This window comes from Megalops cyprinoides, chromosome 2, assembly GCF_013368585.1.
Source record: "Megalops cyprinoides isolate fMegCyp1 chromosome 2, fMegCyp1.pri, whole genome shotgun sequence".
NCBI lineage: Eukaryota > Metazoa > Chordata > Actinopteri > Elopiformes > Megalopidae > Megalops > Megalops cyprinoides.
Window position 1 is genome coordinate 29811483 of NC_050584.1, and position 19936 is coordinate 29831418.

At 44.1% G+C, this 19936-nt stretch overlaps 2 protein-coding genes across 3 annotated transcripts; both read left to right on the forward strand.

Annotated features, from left to right (window-relative positions):
* The first annotated feature begins 6031 nt into the window (after positions 1-6031).
* LOC118770274 (E3 ubiquitin/ISG15 ligase TRIM25-like) lies at positions 6032-7730 on the forward strand. Its single transcript, XM_036517849.1, has 3 exons — positions 6032-6652; positions 7185-7280; positions 7522-7730. The coding sequence occupies exons 1-2, from the start codon at positions 6071-6073 to the stop codon at positions 7209-7211; spliced, it is 609 nt and encodes a 202-aa protein (XP_036373742.1). The 5' UTR covers positions 6032-6070; the 3' UTR covers positions 7212-7280; positions 7522-7730.
* Positions 7731-15812: 8082 nt separating this feature from the next.
* On the forward strand, positions 15813-17315 carry LOC118770298 (E3 ubiquitin/ISG15 ligase TRIM25-like). Of its 2 annotated transcripts, XR_005004552.1 has the most exons (3): positions 15813-16433; positions 16965-17060; positions 17302-17315. XR_005004552.1 is itself a non-coding variant. In XM_036517893.1 (2 exons), the coding sequence occupies exons 1-2, from the start codon at positions 15852-15854 to the stop codon at positions 16989-16991; spliced, it is 609 nt and encodes a 202-aa protein (XP_036373786.1). In that variant the 5' UTR covers positions 15813-15851; the 3' UTR covers positions 16992-17079. The 2 variants fall into 2 exon arrangements, 1 of the variants encoding a protein (XP_036373786.1); XM_036517893.1 differs by lacking the exon at positions 17302-17315 and having other exon boundaries at positions 16965-17079.
* The last annotated feature ends 2621 nt before the right edge of the window (positions 17316-19936 follow it).

Consider the following 19936-nt stretch of genomic DNA (forward strand, 5'->3'; position numbering starts at 1 on the left):
GACAATATTGACTAGCTTAGCCTGATTCGATCAGGTGATGGTACAAGTCAAAATAAGTGACGGCTGCTCACTTTGTGGGGTCATTTTTCCACACTGATTTTGGGGACCACTAGGCTAAAAGGGACACTTGGGGAGTCCAGTCAGACTTGGTTTCTCTATATATCTGGCCCTTTCTTTGAGCAGAAGGGTACTGAAATAGGCTGGTGTTGACATTTTATGTTAAAACTGTTTAAAGACGCGGTGTCCCACAATTTCCCATTTACTCTCTTTCAACTTCGTGGAATGTTTTCTCCCATGAGGGCCGTGGTTTTCCCTGTGATGACGCGTTGCGCTCTGTTTCTATAGACCTTGAATCACAGAGCTGGCCGTGTTTACTGTGGTTTCTTTCAGTCAGAATAGACAGTGAATTGCTGGGCTGACGGTGGTCACTGTGGTCTCTCCCTCCCAGACACAGAACCTGCAATATATGGTTCCCTATGTGCAGAGGTGGACAAAGAACACAGCTCCATTACTTGAGTCAAGGTATAGATACTCCTGGTAAAATTACTCCAACACAAGTGAAAGTTGTTCAGTCAAATTTTTACTTGAGTTGAAGTACTGGAGTACTTGCTTTTAAAAATACTCAAGTATTCAACAGTATTTTCTTTTTAATTTCAACGCATTGTTGTATTGTTGCCACAATGCATTTACAGAACCAATGACTCTGAAACAACCTACTGAATGCAGACTTGCTTGTAGAACCTGTAGAATGCAAAGCTTGTAGAACATGCTACAAAGACTATATAAATGTCTGTAGAAACACAATTGAATCGACAAAAGGACAGCCATCGTCGTTTTCATTATTTTATTTTATTTTTTATACACATAGATAACTAGGGTGTTAATGTCAAGCCAGTCATAAAACCGAACTAGAGATGTCAACCTATACGGTTTGCCCGTAAAAAATACCGGGATTGTACGTACATACCGCTATGGCGGGATACGGGAAATGTAGTGTAATAGTTTTCCCCAATAGAAACAAAAATAATACAAATTAATGACCTGTACATAGAAAATTAAATGAACAGGCTGTAATCCATCTGAAAATGACGACCGGATGATGCAAATAGCATGCCAGCTCACATGCACAGTGGTTCTGTGGCACGTCTGAGTTGTTTGGTGCATAGCTAGCTAGCTAAGTAGTAAACCTGCCGAATTTTGCTTAACATTGTAGGGCGAAATGTTTTGTTGTAGCTGTACAGCTCAGCTAGAAAAGTTTGGCAACTAGACAGTGATCAAGCTATTTCTTCCACAGCTAGCTAGCATTAATGATGTAGCCCACCAGTAATGATTCTCCTACCCAAAAAATTGAGTGGGAGAATACACCATTAAATAATATAATCAGAGCATATTTTTGTCAAATTTTGCATCGACGAAATTAACAGAGAATTTTAGTCAATTTCAATGGCCATGGGTGCTCTGGTGAGGAATCGTCATCTTTATCTGCTGTATCCATCATTACCACCGCCAAGTCCAAATTGAACTGTTCAAAAAAATGCAGCAAGCAATTTGACTGACAGCGTAGGAGCAGTTTACTGTGATTGGTTTTTCTCCTGTGACCAACACAGCGTGTGGCCTATCGCATTTTAGAAAAGAAAATTCATCCGCTGACTTCAAAGCTATGCTTCAAAGTAACAAGTTACGGGAACTTTCATAGAAATGTAGTGGAGTCAAAAGTAGCACAATATTTGTCTTTTAAATGTAGTGGAGTAAAGGTCATAAATTTCCAAAAAAATTAATACTCAAGTAAAGTACAGATACTCGAAAAATGTACTTAAGTACAGTACTCAAGTAAATGTACTTCGTTACTGTCCACCCCTGCCTGTGGCATTGTGACGCCATCACAGAATCGGGCAGTTTGTTCCAGTTTGAGGGTTCAGACTCAGACTCTCCTGCTCTCTGTCTCTCTTGCTCAGTTCAGTTCACCTCCTGTTTCTGTGCACTTCAAAAGGTAATGCTGCAAAGCTCTCCTGAGGAAAGCCACACCACGACACTAGGTGAGTCCTCCTCTACACTTAACCCAGGCGTGTGGGCTGAAAAGCTGGTAGCACTTATAGCGCTATTCTTTTAATTTTGTTATAGTTGTAGTGCTGTTGACAATATGAAATACATCTCTCACCACTGGGTCATTGAAGCACACCTGTGCAGTTGTAACTCTGAAATTGGTAATGAATTTTGCCCATCTCTGGATTGGATGATATGTGTTGATACCAGAGGTGGAAAACCCCAGTTTCAGAAAGTAAAAGTCCTGCCACGTGTTTGTTCCACCCATGCACTACACCAGCTGAATTGACCAGCACAACTCTTCAGCCAGGCAGAGGAGCTAATTAGTGAAATCACTCTGTTTACTGAATGTCTAGAACAAATACATGGTAGGACTTTTACTTTCTGAAGCCGGGGTGTCCACCTCTGATTGATACTGCTTTTGCCTTTGATGTATTTTCTGTTTCAGATGCTTCATCTTTTCCCTCTGCAGTGCATTTTTTATGTTGATCTGTCTGAAAAAAAGCCTGATAATCAAATTCTGAGGTTAATTTAGTTAGCTAGCTTATGTTCAGCTCTATCCCCACCTTGCCAAAGCAGGAATGCATGCACACAGCACCTAAATATGGTTTCAAACCCGCCTCTCTGCTCTTGGCATGTATCTCGAATGCTGACAAAGTGTGAACATCCCAAACTGTCTACACCAGCATGCGCAACATGTATAAAAGCCATTAATATTCTCCTCAGTGTACTTTAATTGCACATTTCTCAATATATCCCACTGCGTTTCATTTCCGTATTAATAGTTTCATTGATTTACATTACTGTCAGCAGACACTCTTATCCAGAGAGAATTACAGAGGTTACAGTTTTACACGTTATCTATTTAGAGTCCTGCTCATTATCACTGTGCTTCACTACCACCCCAGTGGTTGTGGTGGTGCTTTATTCTATCGATTTGCTCAGAACACAGCAATGTAATTGTTAATGTCCCCATCTCCCCCCGATGTGGAATGTGGAGGCATTGTCTAGGCATGCCTGCTGTCATTCCAGCAAGCTGACAGCCACACCCACCCCTGAGGCCCCTCTTTCCCCGTTCCTCAGTGCAGAACTGGAACTGCACATGCAAGCAGTTTTTCAGAGCTCATGCAAATGAACACATCAATGCAAATGCGCATGCACAGACACACACACGCAGAGCCACCCAATACTGTGTGCACTTTACTTATAGGGTCCCCATATGGAGAACACTTGTTTTTTTACTGTTACTTACTGCAAAGAGGTGACAGCTGATCTCTTTGCAGTAAGTAGGTAGTAGAAGCTGTCCAGATGTTCCCCACAAAGCCTCATGTCATGTTATGACGTAATGATTCCCAAATGGACATTTTTAGAATGAACTCTAACTTTCACCTCGCATTGTTGGAAAACCCAGATTGAGACTTTTTAAGTCTTTTTTTTTTCTTTCTTTTAAATGACTGATTTAACCTAAAGCTTAATTTTATTGCCATGCTTTACTTTTAGTAAGTGAGAGACCATACCATACTACAATAAATGTTCAATGTTGGACTAGTAACTTTCCAAAGGCTCAAGTTAAATACAGTACTCGTCAAAAGTTTGGACACACCTGATTAATATAATGGGAAGCATGCATTCAAAGACATTTTTATCTACAGACATAGTAAAAGTGATGTTGATGCCTATGTATGAATTTATATAAAAATATATATTTTGGCTACTTTGAAAAATCAAAAATGTAAGGTAGTTTTTATTTGTTTATAACACTTTTTGGTCACTGCAACATGACCATAGTTTTGATTGTGTTCTCACTTTTGACTGGTACTGTATGTGCTGCCAAAGGGAGCCATTTTACTGATACGCAGGTGTCACTCGGTGCACGGCCCAGTCAAGAGGCGCTGCCATGTGCTGAGGTGCGCTCAGATGTCTGTTTATGCAGAGCCTGCAGCGCCAGACCTGTCCTTGCACATTCTTTGTATTTTGTCCGCAGATTTTGTTACCCCAAATCTGTCATGGGAAGTGAAGTCTCCCGCTCCAACACCCACGTGGCCAACGCCACGGGGAAGCCCATCCGCTTGTACTACAGCGTGGACAAGATGCGTCTGGATGAGATAGTGCAGGAAATCGGGGCCGAACTGGGGGCCTCTTCGTCTAAAGAAGTGGAGCGGGAAAGATATCGTCGTCAACAAAGATGGTTTTCAAACGCGATTCCCTCATCCGCTACATACGCATCCCGTCGCCGACTTCTGCAAGTTTGCGGGAGAGGGGACACTTTACGCAAGTGTTTTGTGTGGAGAGCTGTAGCTGCAGCGACGAATGGGAGAAGACGATCTGCCTGAATTTCCACGTCCCCAGCGACAGGTCCTTCATCGTGACCGAGAAACCACAACATCAGGTTCCAGAAATACGGGGCGAGTATCTGGGAGGACGAGCATGGCGTCAGACATGGCTAACAGAAACCTCTGGGGGAAAAAAAAATCGCATCTACAATCTAAGCCAATATCTAGCTTAATTTGCAAACACCTTTGTACTTGATCTTTATTTTGAATTTTGCACATGCATGATAAAATGTAACTGAGAATAAATGTGAGGTGCTCAATAAAAAATCTTTTCATTCTTGTGAACCAAGGGGAAAATCTGTTCTCATTTCCTTTCTACACTGCATCCATTTCTCATATACACTGCAATATATAAGAACCTCTAACCCATACAGTTTGCCCATCTCAACCAGGCAAATCCACACACTCCCTCTCTCACACCCGGGTGCTGGATTCCTCCCTGAAAACATTCTACCAATATAGGCTCTCCCTCACAGAAAATTGCCAAATGCAGTTACCTGCACGTTTTAGGACCCGAGAAGATCAAACAACTTGAGAGAATCGGGAGCATCTTTCACTGAATTCTCCACCACTTATCTGCAGGACAGTTTGCAAAACAGTGAGAATGGTAATGTTAAAGTCAGTCAGATTGTACACGGCTCCCCCCCAACCCCCCCCCAAGAAAAAAGAGATGTTATTTTGTAAAACAAACTCCGCGTGTACTACAGCGTGGACAAGATGCGTCCGGGGGAGATGGTGCAGTAAATCGGGGTCGAAGAGGAGGCCTCTTCGTCTAAAGAAGTGGGCAGAAAGATATCGTCTTCAATAAAGATAGTTTTCAAATGCCATTCCCGCATCCGCTACATACGCATCCTGGTCACCGACTTCTGCAAGTTTGCGGGAGAGGGGACACTTTACGTCAGCATTTTTGTAGAGAATAGCACCTGTAGTGATGACTGGAGAAGACGATTTGCCTGAATTTCTACATCCCCGCGAATCACAATATCAAGTTCCAGGAATATGGGGAGAATATCTGGGTGGACCGAGCAAGGCATCAGACATGGCTAATAGATTTCTGGCAAAGAATCATTATATAAAACGGAGCACATGGATTTAACAAATTAATCAAGAAGTCACTTCACTGCACAAGCAGGCTTTGCTGTATACCTTTATTAACACAGTATTTAGAAGTACTTAGCTGAAATGAATGCAACAATTTAGAAAAAAATGAGACGATTAGACTCCTCTTTGAACCCTCCCAAATTATAATGGAAGTCTGGCAGAATACATCAACAGGGTAAGGCATGAATACTAAAACACTGTGATCAATTATATGTAATATACAGGCATGACTGAGCCAAGGGGGTTGTAAGGCAATGAGTCTAAGAAGTGACCTTTACCCCTACATATATGACGTGTAACTTAACATGTATGATGTGAAGGGGAAGTGTCCACAATTCACATTAAAAATCGCTTTCACCTAATCCAAGCATCTATCTTCAGCAACAGTGTCATTTCAATCTCTTTCAGGTACCGCCACCACGGCCACACACATTGCAGTAACTCCCAGCCTGCAGCCTCATAAGCCACACCTTCTGCAGCTGTGGGAAGAACCAAGAAGTCTCCCTATCTGTCACTCTCTCTTTCTCTCACACACACACGCAGTTTCAGTGAAATGAAACTAAACTCAGTCTCTGTCAGCGTGTGGCAGGAAAATGGCGGAGGCAAGTATCTCGGTGTGCCAGGACCAGTTCAGCTGTTCAATCTGTTTGGATCTACTGAAGGATCCGGTGGCTATTCCCTGTGGACACAGTTACTGTATGGACTGTATTAAGGGCTGCTGGGATCAGGATGATCATACTGGTGTCTACAGCTGTCCCCAGTGCAGACAGATCTTCACCCCAAGGCCTGTTCTGGGTAGAAACACCATGCTGGCTGAAGTGGTGGAGAAACTGAAGAAGACAGTTGCTCCTCCTGCTCACTGTTACGCTGGACCTGGAGACATGGCGTGTGATTTCTGCACTGAGAGAAAATGCAAAGCCATCAAGTGCTGCCTGGTGTGTCTGGCCTCTTACTGCGAAAATCACATTCAGCCTCACTACGAATTTCCTGCCTTTAAGCAGCACAAATTGATCAAAGCCAGCAGACAACTAGAGGAGATGATTTGCTCTCATCATGACAAAGTGATGGAGGTTTACTGTCGTACTGATCAGCAGTGTATCTGTTATCTGTGTACAATGGATGAACACAGAGGCCACGATACAGTCTCAGCTACAGCAGAAAGGACTGAGAAACAGGTAAGGACTGGAGCTCTTTACTGGCAGCCCTAATACTGGTTGTAATGAGAGAGGACCTGTATTTCAAATCTGAATTACAAGAGGTTTGAAATGAAACAAACAAAAAACATCCCTGTAACTACACTTAACTGTTAATTATTTATCAAACTGCTTATCAAATGTCTGTCAATATATTTGTGTTTATGTAAATAGTGAGCTGAACAAGGACACGAATTTCAGGTCTGAAGTTCAGAGTGATACAGCAGTAAGAGCAGGAAGTGAACACAGGCCAGCTCTCTGTGGCAGCTCTGGTCACACCCCTCATCCCTATTCACTCCCTGAATGGGAATCAAACACAGCTGGAGCAGCTGGTTCACTCATACAGTTTAGAAGCTTTAACTGTAAGACCAGTAGAGTTCTACACACTGACTGGCAATATGTCATAAATGTTAGTTGTTAACTGTTGTGTTTCAGTGTTTAATGAGGCAGTATTATTTGAAAGATATGAAATCAGTGCAATATAGTTTAAGTAGAGGAATCAATTTCTTTGCAGAAGCAGCTGGGAGAGACACGGAGGTAATTCCAGCAGAGAATCCAGGAGAGAGAGAAGTAGCTGCAGGATCTGAGACAGGCTGTGGAGTCGCTCACGGTGGGTACTGACCAGAGGAGAAGACAACAACTGGCTGCTGGAAGAGCCATTTCAGGGCTCAGTCAGGGCTTTCCTCCAGTCAGCCAGTGCGGAGCCCAGTGTTGAGCCACTTTCCAGCCCTTGTGGGGCTCAATCCCACTGAGCCACACTGTGGAGAACAGGCTGTCTGGGGTCCCAGTAAGAGCTGAGTGAAAGGCCTAGTTAAAATGTACAGCCCTCTTCTCTCTGTGTCTCCTAACAGCGCTCTGCACAGGCAGCAGTGGAGGACAGTGAGAGGATCTTTACTGAGCTGATCCGCTCCATTGAGAGAAGGCGCTCTGAGGTGAAAGAGCTGATCAAAGATCAGGAAAAGGCTACAGTGAGTCAGGCTGAAGGACTCCTGAAGCAACTGGAGCAGGAGATTGCTGAGCTGAGGAGGAGAGATGCTGAGCTGGAGCAGCTTTCACACACAGAGGATCACATCCATTTCCTCCAGGTAACACCACTGGGTGTCTGCCAGTCTGTAGTATGTACACTGATATAAATGGTGTAGTGTGTTACACATGTACAACTACCTACTACTGACATCTCCACAGGAATCAGTTTTGATTGTTTGGTTCTCTAGGCCGGTGTATCTCACACAAAGCTGCTCCTGACTTCTCCCTATGACACTGGAAGACTGAGACAGAGGAACTGATTGACAGATAGACAGGGAGACATGAAGACATGAAGACAGAACAGTAAACAAAATGAACTCTAAGAACGGTGATTGATATATTACCCTCTCTGTAATCTCTTTCTTTAGAGCTGTCAGCCATTTTCTGCCCCTCTCTCTGTGTCACCTGGAGACCTCCCCAGCATCACTGTGGATCCACAGTCCTCTTTAGAATTTGTGAAAGCATCTGTCTCAGAACTGAGAGTGAAACTGGAAGCACTTTTCAAAGAAAAGCTTGGAAAAATATCTAAAAAAGGTTGGTGGAAATACACAGTATATGGTTTTATATACAGTACACACTTACAGGTAGTGGATGCTCTTCCCTTATGCTCTGCCCCCTTTTTGGAATAGCCAGCTCTGTACCAAACTTGTCTCGCTATTAGAACCGCTGCTCTCACATGGGTCCCTGATACAAGATGAACACAATCATCCAATACGCTCACAAGAACAAAATTTATTTAATATAGCGCATTGTACAACCAAGGCCGCCACAAAGTGCAGCACAGAACATTTACAGCCAAAAACACTGAACAAAATAATTCCCTGACCCCCAGCAATGTCCCATAAAGTTATAATAAAGTTTATAAATCCTGATTGCAGAACAGGACGTACCGGACATAACTGGACGTAGTGAAGGCAAGGCTTCCCGCACGCAACACGTGTATCTCATGTCTCAAGGAAATAAAGCAAAGCACTCGCCAGTAATGTGCTAACAAAGTCAACAGTGAAGACGCCAAACAGGACGTGAGGTCATATCTCGGCAATGCTTTTGTGTCTTCACACCTAACTTGGTATATGGACTTCCTACACAGTCCTGAGAGTGTCCAAGAAGTTTTGTGTCATATCACCCCTAGGTAGCGCTATAACTAAAACAATTGAATTCCTGCTCATAACTTTAGATGTCTTTAGCTTAGAATTATGATTCTTTCTTTTGATTCCTTGAGTCATATCAAGATGAAGAGATGTAAAATTTTCATTTCCACCATATTTGGTTGTTTTCATTAACATTCAAAATGGCGGACAGTCTTTTCACTACTCCTCCCACAAATTTTCTCCAATATTCATGAAAATTGAGTGAGAGCATATTGAGAGCATGCCACACAAACGTGATCCATGATTTTTTTGCTTATGGAAAGCACTCGGTAGTAATGCGCTAACAAAGTCAACAGTGAAGACGCCAGACAGGTAGTGAGGTCATATCTAAGCAGTGCTTTTGTGTACTGACACCAAATTGGGTGCCTCTGTTTGCAGCTATGCCCTGAGGGTGCCCAAGTGTTTTAGTGGCGTTCGACCACTAGGTGGCGCTATAAAACATATATTGCATATAATTTGTATTATACTTATATTTTAACATATCTTTTGAATTGCATGGTCTAAAATCATAATTCTTTCTTCTTCTGATTCCCTCAGTCATGCCAAGTTTAGCACACTTAATTGTTTCAATGTCTGCCTTATTGCAAAACAGGCCCTCATTGTGCTTGGCCCCTGTATCGCTGCTTGCACCTATATTTGGAGCTTCTAACTGATTGGGACAATATTGATTAATAAAGGTATTAGCCTTTAGTTCTTGCCGTACCACTCGAAGCCAGCCAAAGTCTTTATGCCTCAAGTGTAACTGCAATTTATATTTCATTTAGACTTGAGCATTTGATCTTACATGACAATATGGCAAGTTCATACGACATTGATTCAGGTTGATACAAAACGAGGGTAATTGTAATAGTACTGCTAATAATATGTAGCCTAATAGAGGGCTATAGACTTGAGCATTTTGATCACACGTTAGCTAACGTTAGCTATCGAGATGACAATATTGACTAGCTTAGCCTGATTCGATCAGGTGATGGTACAAGTCAAAATAAGTGACGGCTGCTCACTTTGTGGGGTCATTTTTCCACACTGATTTTGGGGACCACTAGGCTAAAAGGGACACTTGGGGAGTCCAGTCAGACTTGGTTTCTCTATATATCTGGCCCTTTCTTTGAGCAGAAGGGTACTGAAATAGGCTGGTGTTGACATTTTATGTTAAAACTGTTTAAAGACGCGGTGTCCCACAATTTCCCATTTACTCTCTTTCAACTTCGTGGAATGTTTTCTCCCATGAGGGCCGTGGTTTTCCCTGTGATGACGCGTTGCGCTCTGTTTCTATAGACCTTGAATCACAGAGCTGGCCGTGTTTACTGTGGTTTCTTTCAGTCAGAATAGACAGTGAATTGCTGGGCTGACGGTGGTCACTGTGGTCTCTCCCTCCCAGACACAGAACCTGCAATATATGGTTCCCTATGTGCAGAGGTGGACAAAGAACACAGCTCCATTACTTGAGTCAAGGTATAGATACTCCTGGTAAAATTACTCCAACACAAGTGAAAGTTGTTCAGTCAAATTTTTACTTGAGTTGAAGTACTGGAGTACTTGCTTTTAAAAATACTCAAGTATTCAACAGTATTTTCTTTTTAATTTCAACGCATTGTTGTATTGTTGCCACAATGCATTTACAGAACCAATGACTCTGAAACAACCTACTGAATGCAGACTTGCTTGTAGAACCTGTAGAATGCAAAGCTTGTAGAACATGCTACAAAGACTATATAAATGTCTGTAGAAACACAATTGAATCGACAAAAGGACAGCCATCGTCGTTTTCATTATTTTATTTTATTTTTTATACACATAGATAACTAGGGTGTTAATGTCAAGCCAGTCATAAAACCGAACTAGAGATGTCAACCTATACGGTTTGCCCGTAAAAAATACCGGGATTGTACGTACATACCGCTATGGCGGGATACGGGAAATGTAGTGTAATAGTTTTCCCCAATAGAAACAAAAATAATACAAATTAATGACCTGTACATAGAAAATTAAATGAACAGGCTGTAATCCATCTGAAAATGACGACCGGATGATGCAAATAGCATGCCAGCTCACATGCACAGTGGTTCTGTGGCACGTCTGAGTTGTTTGGTGCATAGCTAGCTAGCTAAGTAGTAAACCTGCCGAATTTTGCTTAACATTGTAGGGCGAAATGTTTTGTTGTAGCTGTACAGCTCAGCTAGAAAAGTTTGGCAACTAGACAGTGATCAAGCTATTTCTTCCACAGCTAGCTAGCATTAATGATGTAGCCCACCAGTAATGATTCTCCTACCCAAAAAATTGAGTGGGAGAATACACCATTAAATAATATAATCAGAGCATATTTTTGTCAAATTTTGCATCGACGAAATTAACAGAGAATTTTAGTCAATTTCAATGGCCATGGGTGCTCTGGTGAGGAATCGTCATCTTTATCTGCTGTATCCATCATTACCACCGCCAAGTCCAAATTGAACTGTTCAAAAAAATGCAGCAAGCAATTTGACTGACAGCGTAGGAGCAGTTTACTGTGATTGGTTTTTCTCCTGTGACGAACACAGCGTGTGGCCTATCGCATTTTAGAAAAGAAAATTCATCCGCTGACTTCAAAGCTATGCTTCAAAGTAACAAGTTACGGGAACTTTCATAGAAATGTAGTGGAGTCAAAAGTAGCACAATATTTGTCTTTTAAATGTAGTGGAGTAAAGGTCATAAATTTCCAAAAAAATTAATACTCAAGTAAAGTACAGATACTCGAAAAATGTACTTAAGTACAGTACTCAAGTAAATGTACTTCGTTACTGTCCACCCCTGCCTGTGGCATTGTGACGCCATCACAGAATCGGGCAGTTTGTTCCAGTTTGAGGGTTCAGACTCAGTCTCCTGCTCTCTGTCTCTCTTGCTCAGTTCAGTTCACCTCCTGTTTCTGTGCACTTCAAAAGGTAATGCTGCAAAGCTCTCCTGAGGAAAGCCACACCACGACACTAGGTGAGTCCTCCTCTACACTTAACCCAGGCGTGTGGGCTGAAAAGCTGGTAGCACTTATAGCGCTATTCTTTTAATTTTGTTATAGTTGTAGTGCTGTTGACAATATGAAATACATCTCTCACCACTGGGTCATTGAAGCACACCTGTGCAGTTGTAACTCTGAAATTGGTAATGAATTTTGCCCATCTCTGGATTGGATGATATGTGTTGATACCAGAGGTGGAAAACCCCAGTTTCAGAAAGTAAAAGTCCTGCCACGTGTTTGTTCCACCCATGCACTACACCAGCTGAATTGACCAGCACAACTCTTCAGCCAGGCAGAGGAGCTAATTAGTGAAATCACTCTGTTTACTGAATGTCTAGAACAAATACATGGTAGGACTTTTACTTTCTGAAGCCGGGGTGTCCACCTCTGATTGATACTGCTTTTGCCTTTGATGTATTTTCTGTTTCAGATGCTTCATCTTTTCCCTCTGCAGTGCATTTTTTATGTTGATCTGTCTGAAAAAAAGCCTGATAATCAAATTCTGAGGTTAATTTAGTTAGCTAGCTTATGTTCAGCTCTATCCCCACCTTGCCAAAGCAGGAATGCATGCACACAGCACCTAAATATGGTTTCAAACCCGTCTCTCTGCTCTTGGCATGTATCTCGAATGCTGACAAAGTGTGAACATCCCAAACTGTCTACACCAGCATGCGCAACATGTATAAAAGCCATTAATATTCTCCTCAGTGTACTTTAATTGCACATTTCTCAATATATCCCACTGCGTTTCATTTCCGTATTAATAGTTTCATTGATTTACATTACTGTCAGCAGACACTCTTATCCAGAGAGAATTACAGAGGTTACAGTTTTACACGTTATCTATTTAGAGTCCTGCTCATTATCACTGTGCTTCACTACCACCCCAGTGGTTGTGGTGGTGCTTTATTCTATCGATTTGCTCAGAACACAGCAATGTAATTGTTAATGTCCCCATCTCCCCCCGATGTGGAATGTGGAGGCATTGTCTAGGCATGCCTGCTGTCATTCCAGCAAGCTGACAGCCACACCCACCCCTGAGGCCCCTCTTTCCCCGTTCCTCAGTGCAGAACTGGAACTGCACATGCAAGCAGTTTTTCAGAGCTCATGCAAATGAACACATCAATGCAAATGCGCATGCACAGACACACACACGCAGAGCCACCCAATACTGTGTGCACTTTACTTATAGGGTCCCCATATGGAGAACACTTGTTTTTTTACTGTTACTTACTGTAAAGAGGTGACAGCTGATCTCTTTGCAGTAAGTAAGGTTGTAGAAGCTGTCCAGATGTTCCCCACAAAGCCTCATGTCATGTTATGACGTAATGATTCCCAAATGGACATTTTTAGAATGAACTCTAACTTTCACCTCGCATTGTTGGAAAACCCAGATTGAGACTTTTTAAGTCTTTTTTTTTTTTCTTTCTTTTAAATGACTGATTTAACCTAAAGCTTAATTTTATTGCCATGCTTTACTTTTAGTAAGTGAGAGACCATACCATACTACAATAAATGTTCAATGTTGGACTAGTAACTTTCCAAAGGCTCAAGTTAAATACAGTACTCGTCAAAAGTTTGGACACACCTGATTAATATAATGGGAAGCATGCATTCAAAGACATTTTTATCTACAGACATAGTAAAAGTGATGTTGATGCCTATGTATGAATTTATATAAAAATATATATTTTGGCTACTTTGAAAAATCAAAAATGTAAGGTAGTTTTTATTTGTTTATAACACTTTTTGGTCACTGCAACATGACCATAGTTTTGATTGTGTTCTCACTTTTGACTGGTACTGTATGTGCTGCCAAAGGGAGCCATTTTACTGATACGCAGGTGTCACTCGGTGCACGGCCCAGTCAAGAGGCGCTGCCATGTGCTGAGGTGCGCTCAGATGTCTGTTTATGCAGAGCCTGCAGCGCCAGACCTGTCCTTGCACATTCTTTGTATTTTGTCCGCAGATTTTGTTACCCCAAATCTGTCATGGGAAGTGAAGTCTCCCGCTCCAACACCCACGTGGCCAACGCCACGGGGAAGCCCATCCGCTTGTACTACAGCGTGGACAAGATGCGTCTGGATGAGATAGTGCAGGAAATCGGGGCCGAACTGGGGGCCTCTTCGTCTAAAGAAGTGAGCGGAAAGATATCGTCGTCAACAAAGATGGTTTTCAAACGCGATTCCCTCATCCGCTACATACGCATCCCGGTCGCCGACTTCTGCAAGTTTGCGGGAGAGGGGACACTTTACGCAAGTGTTTTTGCGGAGAGCTGTAGCTGCAGCGACGAATGGGAGAAGACGATCTGCCTGAATTTCCACGTCCCCAGCGACAGGTCCTTCATCGTGACCGAGAACCACAACATCAGGTTCCAGAAATACGGGGCGAGTATATGGGAGGACGAGCATGGCGTCAGACATGGCTAACAGAAACCTCTGGGGGAAAAAAAATCGCATCTACAATCTAAGCCAATATCTAGCTTAATTTGCAAACACCTTTGTACTTGATCTTTATTTTGCATTTTGCACATGCATGATAAAATGTAACTGAGAAATAAATGTGAGGTGCTCAATAAAAAATCTTTTCATTCTTGTGAAACCAAGGGAAAAATCTGTTCTCATTTCCTTTCTACACTGCATCCATTTCTCATATACACTGCAATATATAAGAACCTCTAACCCATACAGTTGCCCATCTCAAACCAGGCAAATCCACACACTCCCTCTCTCACACCCGGGTGCTGGATTCCTCCCTGAAACATTCTACCAATATAGGCTCTCCCTCACAGAAAACTGCCAAATGCAGTTACCTGCACGTTTTAGGACCCGAGAAGATCAAACAACTTGAGAGAATCGGGAGTATCTTTCACTGAATTCTCCACCACTTATCTGCAGGACAGTTTGCAAAACAGTGAGAATGGTAATGTTAAAGTCAGTCAGATTGTACACGGCTCCCCCCCCCCCCTCCCCCCAAGAAAAAAGAGATGTTATTTTGTAAAACAAACTCCGCGTGTACTACAGCGTGGACAAGATGCGTCCGGGGGAGATGGTGCAGTAAATCGGGGTCGAAGAGGAGGCCTCTTCGTCTAAAGAAGTGGGCAGAAAGATATCGTCTTCAATAAAGATGGTTTTCAAATGCCATTCCCGCATCCGCTACATACGCATCCTGGTCACCGACTTCTGCAAGTTTGCGGGAGAGGGGACACTTTACGTCAGCATTTTTGTAGAGAATAGCACCTGTAGTGATGACTGGGAGAAGACGATTTGCCTGAATTTCTACATCCCCGCGAATCACAATATCAAGTTCCAGGAATATGGGGAGAATATCTGGGTGGACGAGCAAGGCATCAGACATGGCTAATAGATTTCTGGCAAAGAATCATTATATAAAACGGAGCACATGGATTTAACAAATTAATCAAGAAGTCACTTCACTGCACAAGCAGGCTTTGCTGTATACCTTTATTAACACAGTATTTAGAAGTACTTAGCTGAAATGAATGCAACAATTTAGAAAAAAATGAGACGATTAGACTCCTCTTTGACCCTTCCCAAATTATAATGGAATGTCTGGCAGAATACATCAACAGGGTAAGGCATGAATACTAAAACACTGTGATCAATTATATGTAATATACAGGCATGACTGAGCCAAGGGGGTTGTAAGGCAATGAGTCTAAGAAGTGACCTTTACCCCTACATATATGACGTGTAACTTAACATGTATGATGTGAAGGGAGAAGTGTCCACAATTCACATTAAAAATCGCTTTCACCTAATCCAAGCATCTATCTTCAGCAACAGTGTCATTTCAATCTCTTTCAGGTACCGCCACCACGGCCACACACATTGCAGTAACTCCCAGCCTGCAGCCTCATAAGCCACACCTTCTGCAGCTGTGGGAAGAACCAAGAAGTCTCCCTATCTGTCACTCTCTCTTTCTCTCACACACACACGCAGTTTCAGTGAAATGAAACTAAACTCAGTCTCTGTCAGCGTGTGGCAGGAAAATGGCGGAGGCAAGTATCTCGGTGTGCCAGGACCAGTTCAGCTGTTCAATCTGTTTGGATCTACTGAAGGATCCGGTGGCTATTCCCTGTGGACACAGTTACTGTATGGACTGTATTAAGGGCTGCTGGGATCAGGATGATCATACTGGTGTCTACAGCTGTCCCCAGTGCAGACAGATCTTCACCCCAAGGCCTGTTCTGGGTAGAAACACCATGCTGGCTGAAGTGGTGGAGAAACTGAAGAAGACAGTTGCTCCTCCTGCTCACTGTTACGCTGGACCTGGAGACATGGCGTGTGATTTCTGCACTGAGAGAAAATGCAAAGCCATCAAGTGCTGCCTGGTGTGTCTGGCCTCTTACTGCGAAAATCACATTCAGCCTCACTACGAATTTCCTGCCTTTAAGCAGCACAAATTGATCAAAGCCAGCAGACAACTAGAGGAGATGATTTGCTCTCATCATGACAAAGTGATGGAGGTTTACTGTCGTACTGATCAGCAGTGTATCTGTTATCTGTGTACAATGGATGAACACAGAGGCCACGATACAGTCTCAGCTACAGCAGAAAGGACTGAGAAACAGGTAAGGACTGGAGCTCTTTACTGGCAGCCCTAATACTGGTTGTAATGAGAGAGGACCTGTATTTCAAATCTGAATTACAAGAGGTTTTGAAATGAAACAAACAAAAAACATCCCTGTAACTACACTTAACTGTTAATTATTTATCAAACTGCTTATCAAATGTCTGTCAATATATTTGTGTTTATGTAAATAGTGAGCTGAACAAGGACACGAATTTCAGGTCTGAAGTTCAGAGTGATACAGCAGTAAGAGCAGGAAGTGAACACAGGCCAGCTCTCTGTGGCAGCTCTGGTCACACCCCTCATCCCTATTCACTCCCTGAATGGGAATCAACACAGCTGGAGCAGCTGGTTCACTCATACAGTTTAGAAGCTTTAACTGTAAGACCAGTAGAGTTCTACACACTGACTGGCAATATGTCATAAATGTTAGTTGTTAACTGTTGTGTTTCAGTGTTAATGAGGCAGTATTATTTGAAAGATATGAAATCAGTGCAATATAGTTTAAGTAGAGGAATCAATTTCTTTGCAGAAGCAGCTGGGAGAGACACGGAGGTAATTCCAGCAGAGAATCCAGGAGAGAGAGAAGTAGCTGCAGGATCTGAGACAGGCTGTGGAGTCGCTCACGGTGGGTACTGACCAGAGGAGAAGACAACAACTGGCTGCTGGAAGAGCCATTTCAGGGCTCAGTCAGGGCTTTCCTCCAGTCAGCCAGTGCGGAGCCCAGTGTTGAGCCACTTTCCAGCCCTTGTGGGGCTCAATCCCACTGAGCCACACTGTGGAGAACAGGCTGTCTGGGGTCCCAGTAAGAGCTGAGTGAAAGGCCTAGTTAAAATGTACAGCCCTCTTCTCTCTGTGTCTCCTAACAGCGCTCTGCACAGGCAGCAGTGGAGGACAGTGAGAGGATCTTTACTGAGCTGATCCGCTCTATTGAGAGAAGGCGCTCTGAGGTGAAAGAGCTGATCAAAGATCAGGAAAAGGCTACAGTGAGTCAGGCTGAAGGACTCCTGAAGCAACTGGAGCAGGAGATTGCTGAGCTGAGGAGGAGAGATGCTGAGCTGGAGCAGCTTTCACACACAGAGGATCACATCCATTTCCTCCAGGTAACACCACTGGGTGTCTGCCAGTCTGTAGTATGTACACTGATATAAATGGTGTAGTGTGTTACACATGTACAACTACCTATTACTGACATCTCCACAGGAATCAGTTTTGATTGTTTGGTTCTCTAGGCCGGTGTATCTCACACAAAGCTGCTCCTGACTTCTCCCTATGACATTGGAAGACTGAGACAGAGGAACTGATTGACAGATAGACAGGGAGACATGAAGACATGAAGACAGAACAGTAAACAAAATGAACTCTAAGAACGGTGATTGATATATTACCCTCTCTGTAATCTCTTTCTTTAGAGCTGTCAGCCATTTTCTGCCCCTCTCTCTGTGTCACCTGGAGACCTCCCCAGCATCACTTGGATCCACAGTCCTCTTTAGAATTTGTGAAAGCATCTGTCTCAGAACTGAGAGTGAAACTGGAAGCACTTTTCAAAGAAAAGCTTGGAAAAATATCTAAAAAAGGCTGGTGGAAATACACAGTATATGGTTTTATATACAGTACACACTTACAGGTAGTGGATGCTCTTCCCTTATGCTCTGCCCCCTTTTTGGAATAGCCAGCTCTGTACCAAACTTGTCTCGCTATTAGAACCGCTGCTCTCACATGGGTCCCTGATACAAGATGAACACAATCATCCTGAAACTGAGGGGGCAGTTTCACCCGTACTAGGTTCAGGCTTGTTTGCTATCACAGTGGGGTGTCGGTCAGGACACAGGAGTCAGGTTCCGGGTTCAGGTGTTTATTGGGGATTTTGAATGGATGGATGCGAGGGTTTGTGGGGTATGGGTGTGTGTGGTTCCCTGCAAAGAGTAAGCAGGGAGAATGATAAGTACTGTTGGGTCCATTGAATGTAGAATATACATACAGGCATTGAGGCATACAGACTTAAACTGCAGGAATGGCTATGAGAACATTTATACATTAAGGACACACTATCTTAATTAACATGCACACCCCTCTCTCTCTACAGGCAATTATACTACAACCAGTTGAGGTTAGGCATACTACTTACTTTGGCACAGACGCACACAACAACAGCACAAGGTTTTGTCCCCAAAGGCTTGGTCTCCCCAGTTCTTCACCTCCCAGAGATTGTTGTGGTACTGAGGTGGGGGAGGTCACTACCACCTTTATCTTGTCCCGTATCCCCGGCCCTATTGAGGCCCTGATTGGTGGCCAAAGGATACGGGCAGGTCCGAGGGCAAATGGTGACCTGGGGGCCGTCCTTGGGGGTGCGCCTGTGCCTCGAGTTACCGGTGGGGGTCCTGCTGATAAGGGGAGCAGCAGGACCGGTTTGGCCAGGTTTCAACTGAGTTGTAAACAAGTGCCTGTGAGAGGTGGGGGTGGTGCGCAAACAAAGACAAAGACAAAGACAAAGACAGAGACATACACATGTGGCCCTTTTCTACAGCCGCCCCCAAATTTCTTGTGGAAATTTGCTCCATACAGAGGGCCACATCATACTTTCGAAGGGTGCTCGGTTGTGTCATCAGGTATGGCTGGGAGCACAACCAGTCGGGCACTGGGCGGGTGTAGGTCTGGTCCTCGACCTGTACCTTTGCAGTCCGAACCTATCCGTCTCTGCCAGCTCCACCGGCGACAACACGGCCTCTCAAACGGTGGAGGGTAGGCCATGTTGGTGGAGTTGGAGGTTTGCAGGTGAGCAGGGGTGAGGTCCGTCTCCTTCGGGACCGCAGGCTTAGCTCGCCATCGCTTCCATTTCACACTGCTGTGTTGGTGCCGTCGACTGGACCCCCTTCCTCGCAGAGTCCAGGACTTACGTACCGAGCTGAAGCCACTCGACCTGGGCGAAAGGGTCATCAGGTGGCTGCTGAAGGGCACTGGCTTGCCTGCTTCCAAACCAGTGGGCTCTTCCTGAAAGCTGCCTCGTTGAGCTCTCTTGAGGAGCTGGGCCTCTGTCTTTGGGTGCTTGGTGGCTGAGGGCTCACTGGCCTGATCAGCCGCCCCGTAAAGGGACGGTGCAGTCCCTTCCGGTAGCTCTTGGGAGCCACTGACTGGGCTGCCTTCTAAGAGGGAGGGGCTTGTGTTCTCTGCCACTAGCCCACAGAAGCTGGGTTCCTGCCGCTTTGCAGCATCCTCCACTTCTGCTCCACTTGGTCTCGCGGGTCCCTTATTTGCTCTTTGGTGGGGGAATGCAGCATGCTGGCCCCGTTGGCTGGGTTCAGCTAACCCCAACCGGGGCTTGCTGCGGGTGGTGTCCTCTCTGGGTTTGCTGACTGAGGTCAGCAGACATTTGGGGGGAATGGTGCGGCGCTGAAGCCGCTGTGCTGGCCCTTGGAGTGTCCAGCCCAACCGGGTCTTGATTGCTGCTGGGCCCCCTGGTGGGCCCAGACGCACTGGCTCGATGGGGGTGATCAGGTGGGTGTA